This window comes from Ailuropoda melanoleuca, chromosome 5 (assembly GCF_002007445.2).
Source record: "Ailuropoda melanoleuca isolate Jingjing chromosome 5, ASM200744v2, whole genome shotgun sequence".
NCBI classification, from domain to species: Eukaryota; Metazoa; Chordata; class Mammalia; order Carnivora; family Ursidae; genus Ailuropoda; species Ailuropoda melanoleuca.
The window spans coordinates 129121150-129142752 of record NC_048222.1 but is presented as its reverse complement, the minus strand read 5'-3'; the positions used below and the strand labels follow the sequence as shown (position 1 = coordinate 129142752).

The 21603-nt window shown below is 33.2% G+C and overlaps 1 protein-coding gene across 6 annotated transcripts in view; it reads left to right on the top strand.

Annotated features, from left to right (window-relative positions):
• KIAA1109 (KIAA1109 ortholog) overlaps positions 1–21603 on the top strand; it is a 193467-nt gene that overhangs the window by 54645 nt on the left and 117219 nt on the right. For 5 of the 6 annotated variants that reach the window (XM_034661658.1, XM_034661660.1, XM_019804439.2 and 2 more), the window contains 9 exons: positions 2512–2667; positions 2926–3023; positions 4570–4748; positions 4915–5021; positions 6015–6223; positions 13628–13855; positions 14657–14794; positions 17992–18171; positions 20257–20385. In XM_034661658.1, coding sequence (XP_034517549.1) covers positions 2512–2667; positions 2926–3023; positions 4570–4748; positions 4915–5021; positions 6015–6223; positions 13628–13855; positions 14657–14794; positions 17992–18171; positions 20257–20385 — 1424 coding nt within the window. The remainder of the gene's footprint in view (positions 1–2511; positions 2668–2925; positions 3024–4569; positions 4749–4914; positions 5022–6014; positions 6224–13627; positions 13856–14656; positions 14795–17991; positions 18172–20256; positions 20386–21603) is intronic. The other variant, XM_034661659.1, reaches the window with a different exon arrangement.

Below are 21603 nucleotides of genomic sequence, written 5' to 3'. Positions count from 1 at the left end.
TACAAAGTATGTTCATTTATATTACCTTCATCACTCTGAAAAGAGATAGCGGTTACTGCTATCCCTGAGTTAACAAGAGGATTTGAAGCAGGGAACATCCAATGACATGGTCAGACTCAATGAGGCTAGTAAGTGGAAGAGATATTTAAGAACATTTTTTTGATGGTGGATCCTGTGCTTTCTCTGTAGTATCATGTTGTTGTAAAAGATGGTTGGAGTTTTCCTTTAGCAGAGAGAATACCAAAGAGTGTACTTATTTTAGATAGGATGAATAGTTTGAGTAAAAGTACAGAACTAAAAATGTTGATGAAGAAGAAAAGTGAGAAAATTAGATTGACGAATGATAAGTTTATACTGTAGAAATGGTTAATTCCAGAGATGACTTTTGGGATCTGATCGCTAGCCATTGTGCCAAACAATAAAGTTAGAAAGTTGGCATGGAGTCACGTTAGGTAGGATGGTATGTGGAAATAAAAGTTTAGAAGTAAGCATAGATACTATATAGTAAGATGAACCACTGTGATTGCTTGTTTAGTGAAATGGAAGTAATTTCAAGTAAAATTGTCAAGTGGAGTCTTCCTTTATTCATAGAACAGGTTAATTACCCTATTCAATTGATTGATATGAAACTCTGCATCTTATTAATATTCATTTAAATTATTGACATTTGATATTAAATGTATTATTTTGCCATTTTAAGAGAGGGATTTTTTTAATGTGCACAAGCTTTTGTTCATTGCAGCTAAATTTTAAATGAGTTCATATGTTATTATGTAAGAGAAATTTGACTTCTGATTTCATTACATATCATATCTTTAAAATCCAAAGAAACTACTTTAAATATTAAATTATTTTTACCTATTATTTTCTTCAGAATATCTTTAATAATAAATGCTTCCATACAGAGAGTGCTTACCCTGTGGTAGTTACTGTGCTAAAACTTGACACATATAATTTCAGTTCTTATCATAAGTCTGTGAAGTTGTCCTCATTTTGTAGAAGAGAAAACTGATAGCATTTACATTATTTGTTTAAGATCGCATTGCTAGTAAAGTGGTAAAGCCAGAATTTAATCCCAGGACTGTCTGCTGTCAAAGTGTGCTATAATACTGCTTCTAGTCATTTCTCTCTCTCATATATACAAAGTTCTAATTTTACATGCATAGCACTGTGTTATATACTATGAGTATACCGAGATGAGCTTGACACCTTTAGGAGGAGACCATGCACTGAAAGATGTGATTGCTGGGAGTATAGGCAAGTAAGCGATGTGAATGCCTGAAGAAAAAGTAAAACCACTGTTTTAGATTAGTGCTAATAGTTTAATAAAGAGTTTTTGCCTATCGAGATTCAAAAAAAAAAAAAAAAAGGTACCAGAGGGTAAGCAGACTAAGTAAATGGATAGTTTTAAAAGCAGCACTTTAAAACCATACAAATCAGCGTACAACAAATCAGAAGTCAGAGATTAATGACTGTAAATACTAACAGGGCCAGATTTGTGTTCACCATTATATTCCCAGAGTCTAGAACAGAGTCTGGCATACAATAGACACTCTGTGGGTATTTGTTTAATGAGTAAAACAACATGAAAAAAAGTTCATCCCTACTTGTAATTAGGAAATTCAGCTAAAGTGAGATAACAGTTTTCAATGATCAATTAATTACCAAGCTACATCCTCCTGCTACCCCCAGAGACAAAGAGAAAGGGGGAGGGACTGGGGGAGGGAAAGGTAGAAAGAAGTATAATGCAGGAGAGGGTACAGTGAAATAGATAGTCTAGCATATATTTCTGGAAGGAGTATAAATGGTTTCAGTATTCTTGGAAAGCAATTCTGTAATTTATAATAGCTTTGAAAAAATTTATAAACTTTGACCTAGCCATTTTACTTCTGGAATCTATACTGACAAAGTAATCCTGAATATGTAAAATATCTTGAATGAAAATATACATAAAATTATATATAGCACAAAAATTTGGAAAGAGTCTAAATATCCAAGATTACTAAATAGTTAAGTAAATCCTGGCAAATCTCTTTAATGAACTCATTAAAATTTTTGTTAATGTGTATGAAATAACATGGAAAAATTTTGAGTTCAATGAGAAAAAGGAATATATAAAATATGTGCATCTAGAATAGTGTAAAAATCTATATAGAAAAGAAAACTAGAAGGAAACATATCCACAATGCTGGATATTTGGGTAGTGGATTATCAGGTGATATTTTTTTGCTCTTTCATCTTCTAAAGTTTCTTTAAAAAATAATAGGTATAAAAAATAAAAAATAATAGGTATATAAAATGCATAAAATTTCTCTTATTTGGAACTGTGATTAGTAGGTAAACATTGGTTTGCTACTAAATCACTTACCTATATCTTAATCTTCTTTTAATATTTCAGTATAAAAGTTCTTTTTAGTTGCAAAAGAAAAATTGATCTTTGGTGTTAGAATATTTGTATTTTGTTTCTGAATTTCAGTTAATTTTTGCTGTCTCCCACTCCTGTAATTTTAGATTTAATTCAAGACTGGTCTAGTGATAGTGCTCCAGACATTTTTTCATTTGTGCCATATACATGGAATTTTAAAATCATGTTTCATCAATTTGAAATGATTTGGGCTGCTAATCAACACAATTGGATTGACTGTTCCACTAAACAACAGGAAAATGGTAAGAACTTCTTAAAAATTAGGTTAAGTATTTTGTTCATTAAGATATTAAAAAAATGGATATTGATGTTGATTTTGTAGTTTTAATAGATACTAGAATTGATCTTTTTTCCATTGTCTTATAATACTCTCAGAGAACTACTTCAGAGCTTTTATTGGACTAAGCATATTATTTTTCATTTTCTTAGGTATAAGGCAATTTTTATTTAAAGTTTTACTGAAGTTGAAAATAAATTTTCTCTTTTTCCTCTTCTTGTAGTGTATCTGGCAGCCTGTGGGGAAACATTAAACATTGATTTCTCTTTGCCTTTTACGGACTTTGTTCCAGCTACGTGTAACACCAAGTTCTCTTTAAGAGTATGTATAATTGCTTGCATTCTTTATTCCACAGGTTTATTAGTAAGTTGATTTCCCAAAGCTTATCTTTACTTTTTCCCGCCTACCCCATTGCTATCCTGAGTATGTTAGCTCTGTACCATTGCTCATGATCTTCAGTGTCACAGACGTGCTGCAGCTTCGTTTTTGTAGTTAACAGTAATGTTCTGTCATTCCCCTAAGTTCCTCAACTGCTCCTGAGGAGTTGGGCAATAAAAAGAGAATTCCCTGAGTTGATTATTTTCCTAACCAGCTCATTTTTAACCTTTTTGGCTAACTTACATGTTTTTTTGAAAACCCCTTCTAGCTCTAATGTTTACAGTGTATGAACTAGATTTTATACTTTTCCTTTATTTCGTTACTAATTGTAAACATGAATTCCAGGGATAGCCACAAATACCTCTCTTCCTTTTCTCTGAAAGGCGGCTCTAATGAGTTCACAATTTTGTGAAATACCTCATTTTAGGCTATGGACAATCAGAAGTAGTTGTAGTATTGATGGAGGTTATGGTGGTAAAAAATAGCAACAATAAGAGCTGCTAATACCTATTAAACATGTTCTCTTTACCATGTGCCATACACTATTCTAAGTGCTTTATGTGTATTAGTTCATTCATTCTCAGAACAATTTGCTTGAGATAGTTGTTATCTGTGTTTATGAAATAGGAAACTGAGAAGCTGAATTTATGTAACTTTATCATGTGACTGGTGAGTGGCTGAATTGGAATTTGAACCCAAGTGTTATAGGTTAGGCATCATTCTCTTAACCCCTCTGCTATGCTGCCTGTTCAGAAATCAGGCATCACGGCACCCCAATGTTTATAGTATTATCAAATTATAAAAAGCCCAAATTATAAAAAGCCCAAATGTGCATTGACTAATAAATGGGTAAAGAGGTTGTGCTATATATACACACAATGGAATATTACTCGGCCATCAAAAAGAATGAAATCTTGCCATTTGCCCCGAAGTGGATAGAACTAGAGTGTATTATGCTAAGTGAAATAAGTGAGAGAAAGACAAATACCATATGATTTCACTCATATGTGGAATTTAAAACAGATGAACATTGCAGAAAAAAAGTGAGATGCAAAAGAGGAAAAGGAGGAGGAGCAGAGGGAGAGAGAAACTCAAGCAGACTCTGTGCTGAGCAGAGACCCAACACAGGGCTTGATCTCACATCCCTGAGATCATGACCTGAGCTGAAGGCAGATGCTTAACCAACTGAGCCACCCAGGCATTCCTCAGTGAGATGGTTTTTATTTTTTTTTTACTGAGTTACATATGAAATATGCTTTTTATTTCCTTAATTTTTTTCTTAACTTTCTAATTAGAATTTAGTTTTAGTCAATATAAACTCTTATTCCAGTTATTTAACTGACTGTTCATTATAAAATCTGCCTTTTGAAATTTGTTTTTTTTTTTTTTTTAATTCTCAAGATTATTATACATAGGTTTGGCTGTAAATAGAAACCTAACATTTATGTACCTGTTTTATTTCTTTGGGTTATTATAAATTATTTTTTAGGGAGAAGATGTTGATCTTCATTTATTTCTACCAGATTGCCACCCTAGTAAATATTCATTATTTATGCTGGTAAAGAATTGCCACCCAAATAAAATGACTCATGATACCGGTATTCCTGCTGAGTGTCAAAGTGGTCAGAAAACAGTTAAACCAAAATGGCGGAATATTACTCAAGAAAAGTGAGTATATAACATTAGTGATTTAAGTATTTTGTGTTTATATGTAGAGAAGATTCTTCTGATTCTTTCAAAGAATAAAGGAAAAGTTGATTATTTGTAACTGGTGTTTGTATACAATTAAATGAATTAAGTAACTGACCAGAATTTTATTTTTTGTTCTTCAAAGAGCCGGTTGGGTTGAATGCTGGATTGTCCCAAGTGTCATGCTTACAATCGATTATACATGGCATCCAATTTATCCACAAAAAGCAGATGAGCAGCTAAAACAATCATGTAGGTGTTTTTATATAATTTGTACTTCAAAACATCTGGTTTTATGATTGATAACCATTAAAAGTATAAGAAAAATTTTTAAATTTGGAAATGTATCTATTCATTTGACATAATTATATACATTTAAAAATCTTTTAAGGATTTTTGGCATCATTATAACCAACTTTCATGGACCATTTACTGTGTATCAAATACTAGACCAAGCTGTTTACTGGTTTACATTATCTCATTTAATCCTTACAACAACTCTGTGAGATAAATGTTGTTATTGTAGATTTGAACAAATATGTACAGAGAAAGTAAATAATTTTTTCAAGTTCTGCCAAGCTAGAAATGGAAGAGCTAGAATATCAAATAAGGTGTATGTGAATATATATATATGTGTGTGTATATATATATATCTATGTGTATATATATGTGTATATATATATATATTTAAAGCACTTGGTTTCATGAAATGTTAGTTTTTTTAATGCATTTTCAGACTATCATATCAGTTTCCCTGATGCTTATGTACCTTATTACCAGGGTCCAAAATGAAATTAGAGTCAAGTGATATTTTCTTTGTATTTTTCTAGTGAGTTAAGTGTTAAAGAATAGTTTTCATAATTGTTCTTATGTTTGGAGCTTGATAATGTACACTGTATTTGAATAGCTGTTTATGTGAAAACAACTTTGTACTTTAATGCCCAATTATAGATAAAGCCTCATTGTGACCTGAATTTATATTGCAGGGTCTTGAGAATGATAATAGGAAATTTTCCTTGATTCTATACCATCTGATTTATGTATTTCTACACCTATTCAATGAAGTCTGTTTTATTTGGCATTCTTAAATATTAGACTTGTAGGTCTGTTTTCATCATGTACTATACTGTATCAGAGAGCGTTGCTTTCATGAAAAATTACAAAATGGAATTTCTTAGTGAATTGTTCCTGAAAGAACTTCTGAGAAATTACCGCCACATATTTTTTTTCCTTAATTTTTTTCAGTATCAGAAATGGAAGAAACAATGCTATCTGTATTAAGGCCATCCCAGAAAACATCAGACAGAGTTGTTTCTTCTCCTTCTACTTCTTCACGCCCACCTGTTGATCCCTCAGAACTTCCACCTGATAAACTTCATGTAGAAATGGAACTTTCCCCAGATTCTCAAATAACTCTCTATGGACCACTATTAAATGCCTTCTTATGTATAAAGGTATGATTTTTAAAAGATCTTACACATTTTTAAGCATAGGCAAAATAGTTAATATCTAATTGAAATTGAGACCATTTGAAATAGTTCGGTGGTTTAAAGTTGTTGAAGATATATATGCTGACTAGACTCCTGGTGCTAGACTCAATTACAAACTTATTTATTAAAAATGGTGTACTTCTCAGTTGAGTTTTTATTTCTTATTTTTAGCATTTAATATATTATAGGAATTGTGCTAATTGCTGGGCGTAGAGATGATATGGCATCTGTTCTCAAGGAAATAAGCTAGAGAATATAATGGGGTAGACATATATAAGGACAAATTTTAACACATTGGGTTTTTTTAGAAGATTTTATTTATTTATTAGAGAGAGTACAAGAAGGGAGAGGGGCAGAGGGCCAGAGAAGCAGACTCCCCACTGGGAAGGGAGCCTGATGTAGGGCTGGATCCCAGGGCTCTGTGATCATGACCTAAGCTGAAGGCAGACGCTTAACCAACTGAGCCACCCAGGTGCCCCAACACATTGTAATATAACACAGCAAAAGAAGTACAAGAGAACCTTGTCATCTGAGAATAATAAAGTAAAACCAGGAAGAGTCGACTTCAAGTGAATTCAGTAAAATCGGAAAACTTTATTTCATGCTAAGTAATAAGCGAAGATTTGTTTGGAGCACTATGTTAAAACCTGAAGCAAATATATGAAAATAAGTTTATTTCAGAGTATGATAACTTTAGGTTCTAAAGAAGTATGCCTTCTCTGAATAAAGACCAAATCAGGTGTTGATTCATTTTAGTCTAATTTTTCCATTGACATTGTATGAATGCATAGAATGATAGCTCTTGAAGGTTGATCAAGCATGATCAAGAAGAGAGGCTATTTTATTTTATTTTATTTATTTTAATTTTTAAATTTTTTATTTAATTTTTTTTAATGTTTTTTTATTATATTACGTTAGTCACCATACAGTACATCCCCGGTTTCTGATGTAAAGTTCGATGATTCGTTAGTTGCGTATAACACCCAGTGCACCATGCAATACGTGCCCTCCTTACTACCCATCACCAGTCTATCCCATTCCCCCACCCCCTCCCCTCTGAAGTCTTCAGTTTGTTTCTCATAGTCCATAGTCTCTCATGTTTCATTCCCCCTTCTGATTACCCCCCTTTTCTTTATCCCTTTCTTCCCCTACCGATCATCCTAGTTCTTATGTTCCATAGATGAGAGAAATCATATGATAATTGTCTTTCTCTGCTTGACTTATTTCACTTAGCATTATCTCCTCCAGTGCCGTCCATGTTGCAGCAAATGTTGAGAATTCGTTCTTTCTGATAGCTGAGTAATATTCCATTGTATATATGGACCACAGCTTCTTAATCCAGTCATCTGTTGAAGGGCATCTCGGCTCCTTCCATGATTTGGCTATTGTGGACAATGCAGCTATGAACATTGGGGTGCATATGGCCCTTCTCTTTACTGCGTCTATATCTTTGGGGTAAACACCTAGTAGTGCAATGGCTGGGTCATAGGGTAGCTCAATTTTTAACTTTTTAAGGGACCTCCACACTGTTTTCCAGAGTGGCTGTACCAACTTGCATTCCCACCAACAATGTAGGAGGGATCCCCTTTCTCCACATCCTCTCCAACAATTGTTGTTTCTTGCCTTGTCTATCTTTGCCATTCTAACTGGCGTAAGGTGGTATCTCAGTGTGGTTTTGATTTGAATTTCCCTGATGGCTAATGATTTTGAACATTTTTTCATGTGTCTGTTAGCCATTTGTATGTCTTCATTGGAAAAGTGTCTGTTCATATCTTCTGCCCATTTTTTGATTTGTTTATTTGTTTCTCGTGTATTGAGTTTGAGAAGCTCTTTGTAGATCTTGGATACCAGTCTTTTATCTGTAGTGTCCTTTGCAAATATTTTCTCCCATTCCGTGGGCTGCCTCTTAGTTTTTTTGACTGTTTCCTTGGCTGTGCAGAAGCTTTTTATCTTGATGAAGTCCCATAAGTTCATTTTATCTTTTGTTTCTAAGAAGAGAGGCTATTTTAAGAAAAATATGTGAGCACTTTGTAAGTTTTCTACACATCACTTTTTTTCTTTTGATAATTCAAGTCATACTGTAAAAAAGTCACCAGCAAGTCATCAATAACTCTTATTGATTTACTCTTTTTTATAGGTAACCGCTCTAACCCTTCCAGATCCTCACTTATCCTTGGTAGCTTTCCCTGTGATTTGAGTGGTTATCCAATATCATTTTTAGCAACTTCATGAAATTTTGCATTTTTTCAGGATTTTGCTAATTCACTTTGCTTTAGATTTTCATCATACTATTGGATGCTTTACTACATCTGATAAACAAAATGAGACAAATTGTCCAAACATTAGCATTCATGGGCAGTACTTGTGGGATAGATTTTGTCAGTGTTTACTTGTTCTCTTCCTTTTGTACTTTCACAACTGTGGAGGTTTGGATATTGAATGCTTAGGTAATAGGCAATCCCATAATGTATAGTGACAGGAGTAATTAATTGTGGAAAGGGTCTAGGATGATCAGGGTTAATTAGGGAAAGACAGTAAAGGTTTATTAATAAAGGTTCTCTGGAAGAAGTGCTAGCTGAATAGGTTTTTATATTTAAAAATTTTTTATATTTGATTTACCATCTTTTATTTACTATAAACTACCATAAGGCATCAGATGACATAATTTAAGATAAAAGACGCAAGGGACAATGTATTTAATATCTGTGGAAATCTAAAGTTTTGGTTTGCTTTTAAGAGAGATTCCTGAAGGCGTGATTCTTCAGATATTCGAAGGGGAGAAATACACACACAAATGTACACACACACATACACACATTTTTTCTTCTTTCTTTCATGTGACCATTGTTTGACCTAAAGTATTCTTCAACTATTTCTCCCAGTATCTTATTTTCTTGGGATTGCTTATGAATAACTATAAAGGATTTAAAATGCAATTTTCAAGTTATAATTTCCCTGAAGAGGATGAACTGTATTTTAATTTAAATGTGAGTAATGATTTAGTTAGCAAATGAGGATGGTTATATTGCTACAATACCAGCTTTGAATACTACTAAAGAGGTATTGTCACTGTTTTTTTGCATTACTGGATGTATACTCATATACCTCAATTTTTTCTTTTAAAAATTCCGTAATAATACATTTTCATCAAAATTAAGAGGACTATAACAAAGAAGAATAAAGAGAAAGGAGTAAATGCCTTTTTAAAAATATTTCTTTACAAGTTCTCCATAAATGTAACCTCTCTTGATAGTTTGTTTTGATGTAGTCTCTTCCATGCATTAAGATTTTATAACAACTGTTTAGTAGTGTCAAAGGTTTGTTGTACTAAAGTTTGTATTAGTATTTGCATTCATCAAATTAACATAGAACTTGTATGAAGTATCTCCTAATTTAAATTTTTTGAAGTTTTGAAATATTTTTAAAAATATGTATCTAAAACATGACAATTTTTCTAGGCCAATGAACTCTGTGCTTCCTTTTGTTAGGAATATAAGTAACTCTTTAAGTCTTTTTCCCTTTTCTTCTTTTTTTCTTTCTGCCTACCAGAAAACTTAGTGTCATGCTAACATGGAGATGTATTCTATCTTAAATATTTCTTTCAATTTTTTTCATTTCTTTTAATGTATAACTTATGTTCTACTTAGTGTTAGATTGTATGTATGTCTATATTAAAGAAAACAAAGAGAATGTGAAAATTCATGTAACCAAGATTGTATTTTCCTTAGTTACCAGAAATAAACATCAAGAAATTCTGAAGGATAGGCTAGGGGAAAAAAAAAGATTCATATTTGTTTGTTTATGAAAAACTGATTTCCAAAATCCACAAAAGAAACTAGGATTACCATTATTATTACCAGGAACTCTGAGAGGAATCTATACTAACATGCATTAAAATTTGTGAGAATAGTTTATGGAAATGTTTACATCTTCTGAATTGACTTCTTTTAGTCTTATTATATTTTTTCTTAATGGAAGAAGGGAAATCTGAATCTAAATAGTGATAGAATGTCAGTGGTAGTCAGTAGAAACTGTGGATTAAGGGTGAGTATATATGGCATATATGTTTTCTTTATGAGAAAGAAACAGTTTTAATAGTCTTGAACAGAAGCGTGGCTATCAAGTTTCCATTAAAAAAAATTTAGTATTGGAAGCAGAGTACCTGTAGGTTGTTCCCCCCCTTTCTCAGAATTTATTAGCTGTCTTTTAACTATAGTGATAGTTCTTTTTCCTCTTTTTTGAGAAATGAGCATTATTGCATAAGCTTGTTTTGTCATTTTTTAAATTCATGCTGCAAACTTGACAAAAGAACACATTTTTTTCAGTTATGTAAGTTACTGCTTTTTTTCTAGTGTTGTTTGGAATTTGTTTTAGAGATAGTTCAGTTTCGCATACTATCTACCATAACATGGAAATGGAACTTTTATTTGTATTTGTAAATATTTGTCTACATTTATTAATCTTAAAATACCATAGAAGCTTGCCATAATATATTACTACTTACCTTATACTTTGGCCAACCTTTTGGTAATGTTTTTTAGTGAATCCTTAAGAAATTAATCTTTACAGATGGAGTTCACGTACTAAAAGAACAAAACAAAACTAAAACAAACACACACAAAACTTAAATCACACACTCAACATTAAAAATTTAACATGAGGCTAATGTTTTAAGGGAGTTATAATTTTAAAAGTACATTTTGTTGATAATATTCAATATGTACTAATATGGTAACTCATAAAAGACTCCTAGAGTTTTATAACTCTTTAAAAAATTCATTGACACATTTAATAAAAATTAGCAAATGTTCTCTTCTATGTTGGGGATTCAGTATTCCCTAAAGAATTTGCTATGAGTTATTTCTGTTTCAGATAATTAAATGGAGATTTTTTTTTTAAAAAAATTGAACATTAGGGGCGCCTGAGTGGCTCAGTAGCTAAGCGGCTGCCTTCGGCTCAGGGTGTGATCCCAGGGTCCTGGAATCTAGCCCTGCATCAGGCTCCCTGCTCCACTAGAGGGCTGGGAGACTGCTTCTTCCACTCCCACTCCCCTGCTTGTGTTCCCTCTCTCGCTGGCTATCTCTCTCTCTGTCAAATAAATAAATAAAACCTGTAAAATAAATAAATAAATAAATGCGAAATAAAAAATAAATAAAAATTGAACATTAGGCCCAAGAGAATATTTTTCTTTTGATTTTTAATAATCTACACGAATCTCTTCTGTTTTTAAGGTTAAAAATTGCCAGAGACTGTAAGAGACTTCTAAGGAATTTTTTAAAAATGAGAGATTTATAGTATAGGATTATTAAAAATTGGCTAAAATGAGTATAACTTATTGATTTGTTGGTAACTCTTAGTATGTCAAAAGCTAATAAACGTGAACATTGTACACTGATTTCATTGATCAGTTGTATGGAGGAAGGATAGAGTAGAAGTTGTTGGGTCTGGAGGCCATTTGTAGATAAAATCACTGAAGGAAGTATTTTACTTTTCTTCTGTCTCTGAAATCCATGCACCTGGCAAACCTATTGAACTGTCTCCAGGAATGGAATGGCATGTGTATTTTGAAAAGGTTTCTCAAATGATCTGAGGACTGCTGCTTTGAATACTTCTAGATCTTTAATGTTGATTGAAATCAATTAGATATTTTTAAGTTTTAGAAATTTAGTTAGAATTTAGCATAAAAACTAATGTTTATTTATGTTTGTATTTGTGCTTCAATTTGTCCATGCTTCAGAGTTATATAATAAAGGCAGTTATCAAGATGTCAAGCGGGGTGGGGGGGTTGGAGGCTCCTGGGTGGCTCAGTCATTAAGCGTCTGCCTTTGGCTCAGGTCATGATCCCAGGATTCTGGGATCAAGCCCTGCATTGGGCTCCCTGCTCAGCAGGAAGCCTGCTTCTCCTACTCCCATTCCCCCTGCTTGTGTTCCCTCTCTCCCTGGCTGTCTCTCTTTGTCAAATAAATAAATAAAATCTTAAAAAAAAAAAGATGTCAAGCAGGTTCTAAGTAGGACCTGTATTATTAGAGCCAGATAATAACAGAGAATGAGGAAAAAGCATCAGTTTTGTGAGTCCATAGATTTGGGATTTTATTATTAGTCCTACCACTAATTAACCAAATGACTGTAAACCCTTCAACGTCCTTTCCTCTGAAAAGATATTTAAATCGCCTGATTAATTGACTAGAATTCTAGCCAGAAAATAAATGTGTCAATAAGTAAAGTGCAGAATTTATCAAAATACTGACTTGATTTCTAATATTGAACAAATACTGTTAACTGTGTTAACAGGAATATTTGAACAACTTTTGATTAGTGTTGACAGATCAAATAGATAAAATTTAAATTCAGAATAATGGGAAGAAAAAAGAATTTCATTTAAAGTAAGTCAGAGAAAGACAAATACCATATGATTTCACTCATACGTGGAATTTAAGAAACAAATAAGCATAGGGGAAAAGAGACAGACTCTTAACTATTGAGAACTCTTGAGAACAAACATGGTAACCAGAGGAGAGGGGGTGGGGGATGGGTGAAATAAGTGATGGGGATTAAGGAGGGAGCTTGTGATGAGCACTGGGTGTTGTATGTAAGTGATGAATCATTCAATCCTACTCGTGAAACAATACACTGTATGTTGATTAACTGGAATTTAAATAAAAACCTTAAAAAAAGAAAAAAATAATAATAGATTTAAATTCTGATGCAAAAGGAACCATAATATTAATAGTTAAAATACTTTGCATAAGAAACCAGGGTGAATTATACGAAAGGATGTTTTGGTAACTGTTGATAACACATTTTTTATCATGAGTGACTAAATTTGAAGATTCTTATTTAAGTTGTTAAAAACACTTCTGATAAATATTTCACCCAGAATATATGAATTGTAGCAGTTAGCTAATTGGATTTAGTCAAATTGATTTTCAGTGAATTGATCTTCCCTTAAAGAATGTCTTCGGGTATTATTGCCCTAGAACTCTGAGAAAGATTGAAAACTGTTGAACATTACAGATTTTCGAAGCTTTCTTCTAGGACCTAAATTGCAAGTTTTTGCTATAATTGGAGGTGGTGTTGTCATGAAGCTTTACTATAAACTTACATAATTTTTTATGTTTGTTTGTGGGTTTGTTTGTTTTTTTTTTTTTGCTACAGAATGTTTATTTACTAAGTAGCCAAGTAAGTCTGTCTTCAGCATATGTATCTTTTTTTTGTTTGTTTTTCATTTCAAGGAAGCAGACCATATTCTTTTAACTAAATAAAATAGTTTAGGGAGATGCTTGGTTTACAACATTCAGGCTCTAAGTTGAATAGTTATTGTTACATATCTCTTCAGTAGTAGTAGAAGTTTGTTCTTAATATTTATAGGAAAACTACTTTGGGGAAGATGACATGTATATGGATTTTGAAGAGATTATTTCAAGTCCTGTTCTGTCACTGTCAACATCATCCAGCTCTGGGTGGACTGCTGTTGGAATGGAAAATGAGAAAAAGGAAAATGAAAGTTCAGCCAAGTTAATTCATCCGCTTACCTTACGTCCTTGGGACATTACTGTACTTGTTAATTTGTACAAAGTTCATGGGCGTCTTCCTGTTGTAAGTGTTTATGTATCAAAATAGTCTGGAGTATATTATGAAATTTACCCAACTTAGAAAACTGTAGGTGTGTGTACACACATGCACACACTAATAAAAAAAATCAGATTTGAAAACATTAAAATTTATCCTTTTACCTTTACAAAGCTAGTTTATTATTTTCTTCATAATGTGATTACTTGATCATTATAATTTTCTGCTTTTCTTCTTTCACTTTAGTTCCTTCTTGCTGTTCTGTGTAACTATAGAATATTTTGTCACAACGTTGAGTTGCTGGGTTTATAGTTAGCCTGACGGATACCGTAGGATTTACGTTTTCTTATCCTTTATCCAACTCTAGACCATTTGGGGGCCTTATGGTGAACCTACTACAAAATCAAGATTCAGCTTGGCCCTTAGGTTGATTTGTTTTCAGGGGTTCAGATCCAGCACAGAATCCTAGTTCAAGTCTAAGGTTGACCAATGGACTGTTTGGGCTGACTTGGAATGAGATTATATTGCCCAGAGAACCCAGGGTCATTGGAGTGAGGCCAGATAGGGAGGATGAGACCCTAGAGCATTGTCCTGCCTACTGGCTGCATATCATGCACCTAGGGTTGCACAGTAGAGGAGTCACCTCTGGTGCTTAGTGAATCTAATGTTCTTACTGGGGTACAGAATAGTTAATTTTATCAATAAGCACTGTTTCTCCTTTTTAAGAATCAAAATCTCTTAATTATATAAATGTAATTTTTATTTTCCTGTACTTCCTTTGTCTTATTTTTTCTATATCTTGGAATATGGTATTTTGTTTGACTTTAGCATGGAACCACTGATGGCCCTGAGTGCCCTACAGCATTCTTGGAAAGACTGTGCTTTGAAATGAAAAAAGGATTTCGGGAAACCATGCTGCAACTTGTCCTGTCACCCCTAAATGTGTTTGTCAGTGATAACTATCAGGTAATGTGAAAATGAGTTATGGTAGAGACTTAGAGATGTATTATTATTGTTTCTGGGGTTGAAACAGTGTGTTAGCTTCTGTGCGTGGAATATATAGCTCTTTAAATTAGAGGCTTTTAATTTAACCATATTAAGAAGTTTTGTATATACACGTGAGTTTTTCAAGGATCTCAGTTTTCTTTTTCTTTTTTTCTGTAACCTATTTATGTGATACCATATAATTATATTCTTTATCTATTATTTTTAGAAATGGAAAGAAATACTTTATAACTTTTTCATATAATTATGGAAGGAAAATGTATACAATTTTGGTGGATTCTGTTGAAAATTACAACCTCAATATTCATATTAACCAGTACTATAAATCTGCAAAACATATATATCCACATGGATTATTCTTTTTACCTAACCAACTTACAAGACACGTTATTAATCCCCTCAAGATATCCCCAGGGCTCTTTTGGAAGGGAACCAATGATATACAGCAAATGGGAATAATTTACATTCTTGGGTAGATTATCACTTTGTTATTATTATTTTTTAATGCCAAATGGCTTCACTTTTCATTTAACACTACTTTAGGGCTCTTCTCTACTTTTAGTCAAGTTGTGAGCTTTAGAAGAATAAATAGATTTTAATATAAAGCAAAGTAAAATTATAAATGGGAGGATGAATCTGATACCCCAAAATCACAACAGATGATAACTTACTACGGATTCTGTGTAGTAACTGATCATTTTATATAAAATAGCCTACCCCCTTTGCAACTCTTCTGCATAATTGACCGTATTTTTCTACATAGAATTTAATTTTTTCATATGTGTATATATTCGACATGGCTGACCTCATAGTAGCTGAAACTTAACACCTAGTATATGCTTATTTTTGCCACAGAATGTGTCTCCTTTATCAGACTTTTGAAATAGTAGGCGTACCTCATTTTATTGCATGTTGCTTTATTGCACTTTGCAAACATTGCATTTTTTACAAATTGAACGTTTGTGGCAGCTCTGCATCAAGCAAGTTTATCAAAGCCATTTTTCCAGCAGCATTTGCACACTTCATGTCTCTGTCACATTTTGATAATTCTCACAGTATTTTAAACTTTTTCATTATTATATTTGTTATGGTGATTTGTGTTCACTGATCTTTAATGTTACTACTGTAATTGTTTTGGGGTGCCACAAACTGTGCCCATATAAGATGGCAAACTGAAGTGATAAATGTTGTATGTGTTCTGTTTCACCAACCGGCTGTTCCCCTGTTCTTTCCCTTCTTCTTGGGCTTCCCTATTCTCTTAAACAAAAAAAAAAAAGTGTTAAAATTAGGCTGGCTAATGACCCTGCAATGGCCTCTAAGTGTTCAAGTGAAAAGCAGAATTGCATGTCTCTCACTTTAAATCAGAAGATAGAAATGATTAAGCTTAGTGAGGAAGTCATGTCAAAACCCAAGCTAAGCTGAAAACTAGGCCTCTTGCACCAGTTAGCCCAGTTGTGAATGCAAAGGAAAAGTTCTTCAAGGAAATCAGAAGTGCTACTCCAATAAATACACCAGTGAAGAAAGCAAAGCAAGAAGCAAAACAGCCTATTGCTAATACAGAGAAAGTTTCAGTGGTCTGGATTGAAGATCAAATCAGCCACAGCATTCCCTTAAGCCAAAGCCTAATCCAGAGCAAGGCCCTTACTCTCTTCAATTCTGTGAAGGCTGGGAGAGGTGAGGAAGCTGCAGAAGAAAAGTTTGAAGCTAGCAGAAGTGGGTTCATAGTTTAAAGAAGGAAGCCGTCTCCATAACACCAAAGTGCGAGATAAAGCAGCAAGTTATCTAGGAGATCTAGCCAAGTTAATTCATGAAGGTGGCTGTACTAAACAACAGATTTTCAAGTAGATGAAATAGCCTTCTGGTTGAAGATGCCATCTAGGACTTTCGTAGCTAGAGAGGAGAAGTCAGTGCCTGGTTTCAAAACTTCAAAGGACAGGCTGAAGTTCTACTTACAGGCTAACACAGCTGGTGACTTTAAGTTGAAGCTAATGCTTGAAAATTCTAGGGTCCCTAAGAGTTATGCTAAATCTGCTCTGCCTGTGCTATCAGTGGAGCAACAAAGCCTGGATGACAGTCTATCTCTTTACAACATTGTTTACTGAATATTTTAAGCTCACTTTTGAGACCTACTGCTCAGAAAAAGAGAGTCCTTTCAAAATATGACTGCTCATTGACAATGCGCCTGGTCACCCAATAGCGCTGATGGAGATGTACCCTGAGATTAGTGTTGTTTTCATGCCCAATTAACACAAGGTCCATTTTGGAGCCCATGTATCAGAGTCATTCTACTTTTAAGTCTTGTTATTTAAGAAATACGTGTTGTTTTAAGACTGCAGCTGCCATAGTGATTCCTCTGGTGAATCTGGCAAATTTGAAACCTTTGGTACAGGTGAGTTCTCCAGGATTTAGCTGCTTATTCCTGATAGCATTAGTCTTAATGCAGGGCCTCAGAAATTGGTGACTAATGGGTAGGGCATTGCCAAATATGATTCTATATTGCTAACAATATTCTGTGGAACTAGTGTTCCATGGAATACCCTATTTTAGGACATAGCTTTTTGAGTAAGTCCCAGAACTTTTCTCTTTGAAATATTTGCTGCTTTTTAGTAGTAAGTGTGTAATTTCTGTAAGATTTGTTGCTTTTCAGTAGTAAGTATGTAATTAATGTAAGATAGATCTATCCTTTTTATATTTATGTAGTTCTCAAAATCTGTATGAAAGCTGGCTTTCTTCCCTAGTTCTTCATTTTATGTTTGCAGTGGTCTTTGTTCTTCCCTGTTATTTTATTTTTTTCTTTTTAGTATTTTAATTTCATTATTCCTGCCTTCCCACCAAAGATTAGTCTCTTACATTCCCTGTCAGTCAGAGTACTAATTTCTTTTTATTCATTGAGCCATTCATTTCTATCAGACAGGTCTCATTCTTTCTAGGACTTTGCTATCTTGCTTTGCAGTTGGACTCTTGCGGATATTGTCACTAAAGAAGCTTAACTGAAACTCTTTACTACGGTACAAGGTTGTGTTAGGATCTTATGGCTCCTTGAGTCTTATTTTCCAGATAGCATGTTTTTACTGTTAGTCTCTGAAGAAAACAAACAACTAGAAATAATAATGCTTATTTTCTTATACTTCTAACAGTCTTCTTTTTATTGTTTTTAGCAGAGGCCCCCTGTGGATGAAGTACTCAGGGAGGGTCACATCAATTTGTCAGGTCTCCAGCTGAGAGCACATGCTATGTTCTCAGCAGAGGGTCTTCCTTTGGGAAGTGATTCCTTAGAATATGCATGGTTAATTGATGTGCAAGCTGGAAGTCTTACAGCTAAGGTCACAGCACCACAGGTATGATTCTCTGACTTACTTTCTTTTTCCTTTGTTCACCCACTTTGCCAAAAGTAAGTTGTATGCCTGTTTGAATGTTAATTGCATCTTCACTAATGGCATTCTGATGGCCAGACAACTCTTTGCTTTTGGGTGGGAGTCATTCTTGCTCTTCAGAATTTTCTGAGCAATAGATGAGTCAGAAACAAGTTTCACTTTTCTGAGTCACATAAAATTGAAGGGTATGTTTTATAGCTCTGCATAACACTTTCAAGATCGAGACTTTGGGAAAAACTCAGTATGAGAACTGGTCTGGAAATTTTACATATTATTAGTTGTCTCTCCGCTGTTGAAAAATTCTTTTTTTCCCCAGTGTATAGAATAATTTTTTAAGAATTTTGCTTTCTTGTGTATTTCTTAAGTAGGATTTGAAAATATTGTTTATGGTGTTCAGGATTAGGTAACTTGGTTTTTGTCATGTCTCAAAGCAAGATAACATCATTTCTATCTGCTGTTAATGATGTGGATTAAAAAAAATAAAAACAAATTTGCTGGTAAGTAAACCTGGTCTAGAGTGTGGGTTGTGATCCTTCTGGATAAAATCCCCCTCCTCTTCTTGTCCCCTTTAATCTTTAGAAGACTCAGAGGTCATAAGGATCGTTTAGTTCTAGAAATGGACCATTGAAACTTAGCTGAATAGCCCTATTACTGTAACATTTCACCTGTTGATCCATATACTTATGATAATATACATACTTATCTTGGCATTTAAAAAGACTGGAATGTGGTCTTGAATCTGTGAAATGAACATACTCAATTTTAATAAAAATTACAGAATGTGTATGAAACATTTATAGGTAGGAAATAGCAACAAGAAGGTGGATAAAGACTATATACCTCGCATATCTGCAAGAAATTTTTAGAAGGCAGCAATAATTAAGATTCTAGAAATAAGAAAATGGAATTGAAAAGGGATATTTTATGTAAAAGTAAAATACATAACAGAATGTAAAAAAATGGATGGAAAGAAATATTCAGTGCTCACTGGCCTGATGACTGTCCTCTCCTTCTTATCTACCATCTGTTTTCTCTAATGTACAAGTAAATACTGAAATATCTAAAAAAAAGTTTGTTCCTTAATAAACATAGAGTAAAGCCATGCTGATTATGCAAAACTGGACACAATTCCATTAATCTAACAATTGCTAGAATCTCATGTGTTTATAAGTTGCCCCTACTGGAAGATGAAACATTTCTCTTTCTTCTGCACTAGAATCTTGGCTTCACTGTTTCTAGTGAGTGTTTCAGGAATCCATAGGTGCTTTTAATGTTTATTCCGTTCTTTGTATGTTTTAAAAATGAAATTCTTGTTTTCTGATAGTTTAAATTTGTACTTTTTTTTTAAGATTTTATTTATTCATTTGACAGAGAGAGAGACAGCCAGTGAGAGAGGGAACACAAGCAGGAGGAGTGGGAGAGAAAGCAGCAGGCTCCCAGCGGAAGAGCCTGACGTGGGGCTCTAAATTTGTACTTTTTTAAGGGAATAATATCATGTATACCCATATTTCAGTGTTTATTGTTGACAACTCCAATTATAAAGTGAAGGTTTTTTTGTAAACTGACGATTTGATGAATTGTTATATACTTAAGTTTCTATTTACGTAAACAGAAGTGCTATAATCTTCAGAATATCTGATTTTCCAAAATTGTAGCTCACTATGATAATTAGAGAGTAATTTCACATCCAAGCTTTGTTTATTATTAGGTAGAGAATTTTAGGTGCTTTTCTGTGGAGAGGATTCCAGTTAGTTTTATGAGAAGGAAGATATAACCTTGAAGGAATGTACTTACTTTGTAAGTTGCTGAAGTTGAATTTTTCAGTTGTCATGCATTTTGTCATTCACAAATGAAAAATAACATAAGCTTATAAATGATGTCAAGGTAGAAAAATCATGATTCTGGCTAACAAGTGGATTATGTAGCATCAGGTATAAGATAGCATTTGGGTTCTTTCAAACTGTATTAATATTCTTGATAAGCTTTTGAACTCTGAACACGTGTTTAGAATGCTAACACTGTTCTCAACCTGTCACTGCTTATTTGTAGCTAGCTTGTCTCTTGGAGTGGGGACAGACATTTGTTTTTCATGTGGTATGTCGAGAGTACGAACTGGAAAGACCTAAATCAGTAATAATATGTCAGCATGGATTTGACCGTCGGTTCTGTGAATCCAAGGTATGTTAACAGTTATGTTAGCAGTATTATAAACATTTATGGATTTTTTTAAAATGAAAGATTGAGATATCAGCTTTAAATCAAATACACATAGCCATGAAGTAAACATTATAGTTCAGTTTTCTTAATTAATAAAATTATTTTGCAGATTTGTAGCCAGTTATTTTAGTTGCAAGTATCTAATGTATGAGGTAATTATTAAAACACAGATTCACAAATGGAGATATTATAAAGATTATATCTTACTGCTTACATATTTACTGTTAACTCTCATGTTTTCTTGTGTTACTAACATTCTTTCGGATATGGCTATATATTTATGTAGAAGATATAGAAACTGAAGCAAGAGGAAGGTTAAATTCCTTACATGACATTGTTTTTAGACTTCCCTGGAACATACCTGTTCTTTTATAATGTGGTTAATAAAGTTGGCATTTGCCAAGAAAACATGGCAGTTCAAAAATATTTTTTTTATTCTAATTCTATAACAGAGGTAACCATTGTTAATCGTTTAGTTTTTCTTTCTAATTTCTTCCCTATATGTGTTTTTCCTTTTTTTTTCTTTTGTACATACTATGTTTATTTGCTATTACATTAGTGTGAATTGTAAACAATTCATCCTGCTTTTAATTTTATGTCCAAAATCTCTGCTTATTTACTGACAATAAAGGAAACCACTATAATTAGTGATAAAATTATTTTTTTCATGTTATAAACATATTGCCAGGGTCTAGGGAATCCTTAGTTATATGTCAACCAATTAGTTCCTTATGGATAATTCATACACACTTGTAGGTGTCTCCTCCTTCCTTTTTTTTTTTTTAAGATTCAAAGTTTATGTTGTATTAAAAATTTTAAAAATTAAACACTTTTATCACCTTAGAAAATTACTTTGTGTCCCTTTGCAGTCAGCCATTCATGAAGTTCAATCATTGATGTGCCTCTGTCATTTTAGATCAGGGTTTTTTAGGTCTCTTTTGTGTGGGGGAAATACACAGACATACCTTGTCTTATTGTACTTTTCAGATACTGTGGGGTTTTTTTGTTTGTTTTTTAACAAGTTGGAGGTTTGTGGCAACGCTGCATCAAACAAATCTATCAGCACCATTTTTCCAACAGCATTTGCTTACTTTATGTCTGTATGTCACATTTGGTAATTCTTGCAATATTTCAAACTTGGTCATTATTATATTTGTTACAATGATTTCTATGAATAGT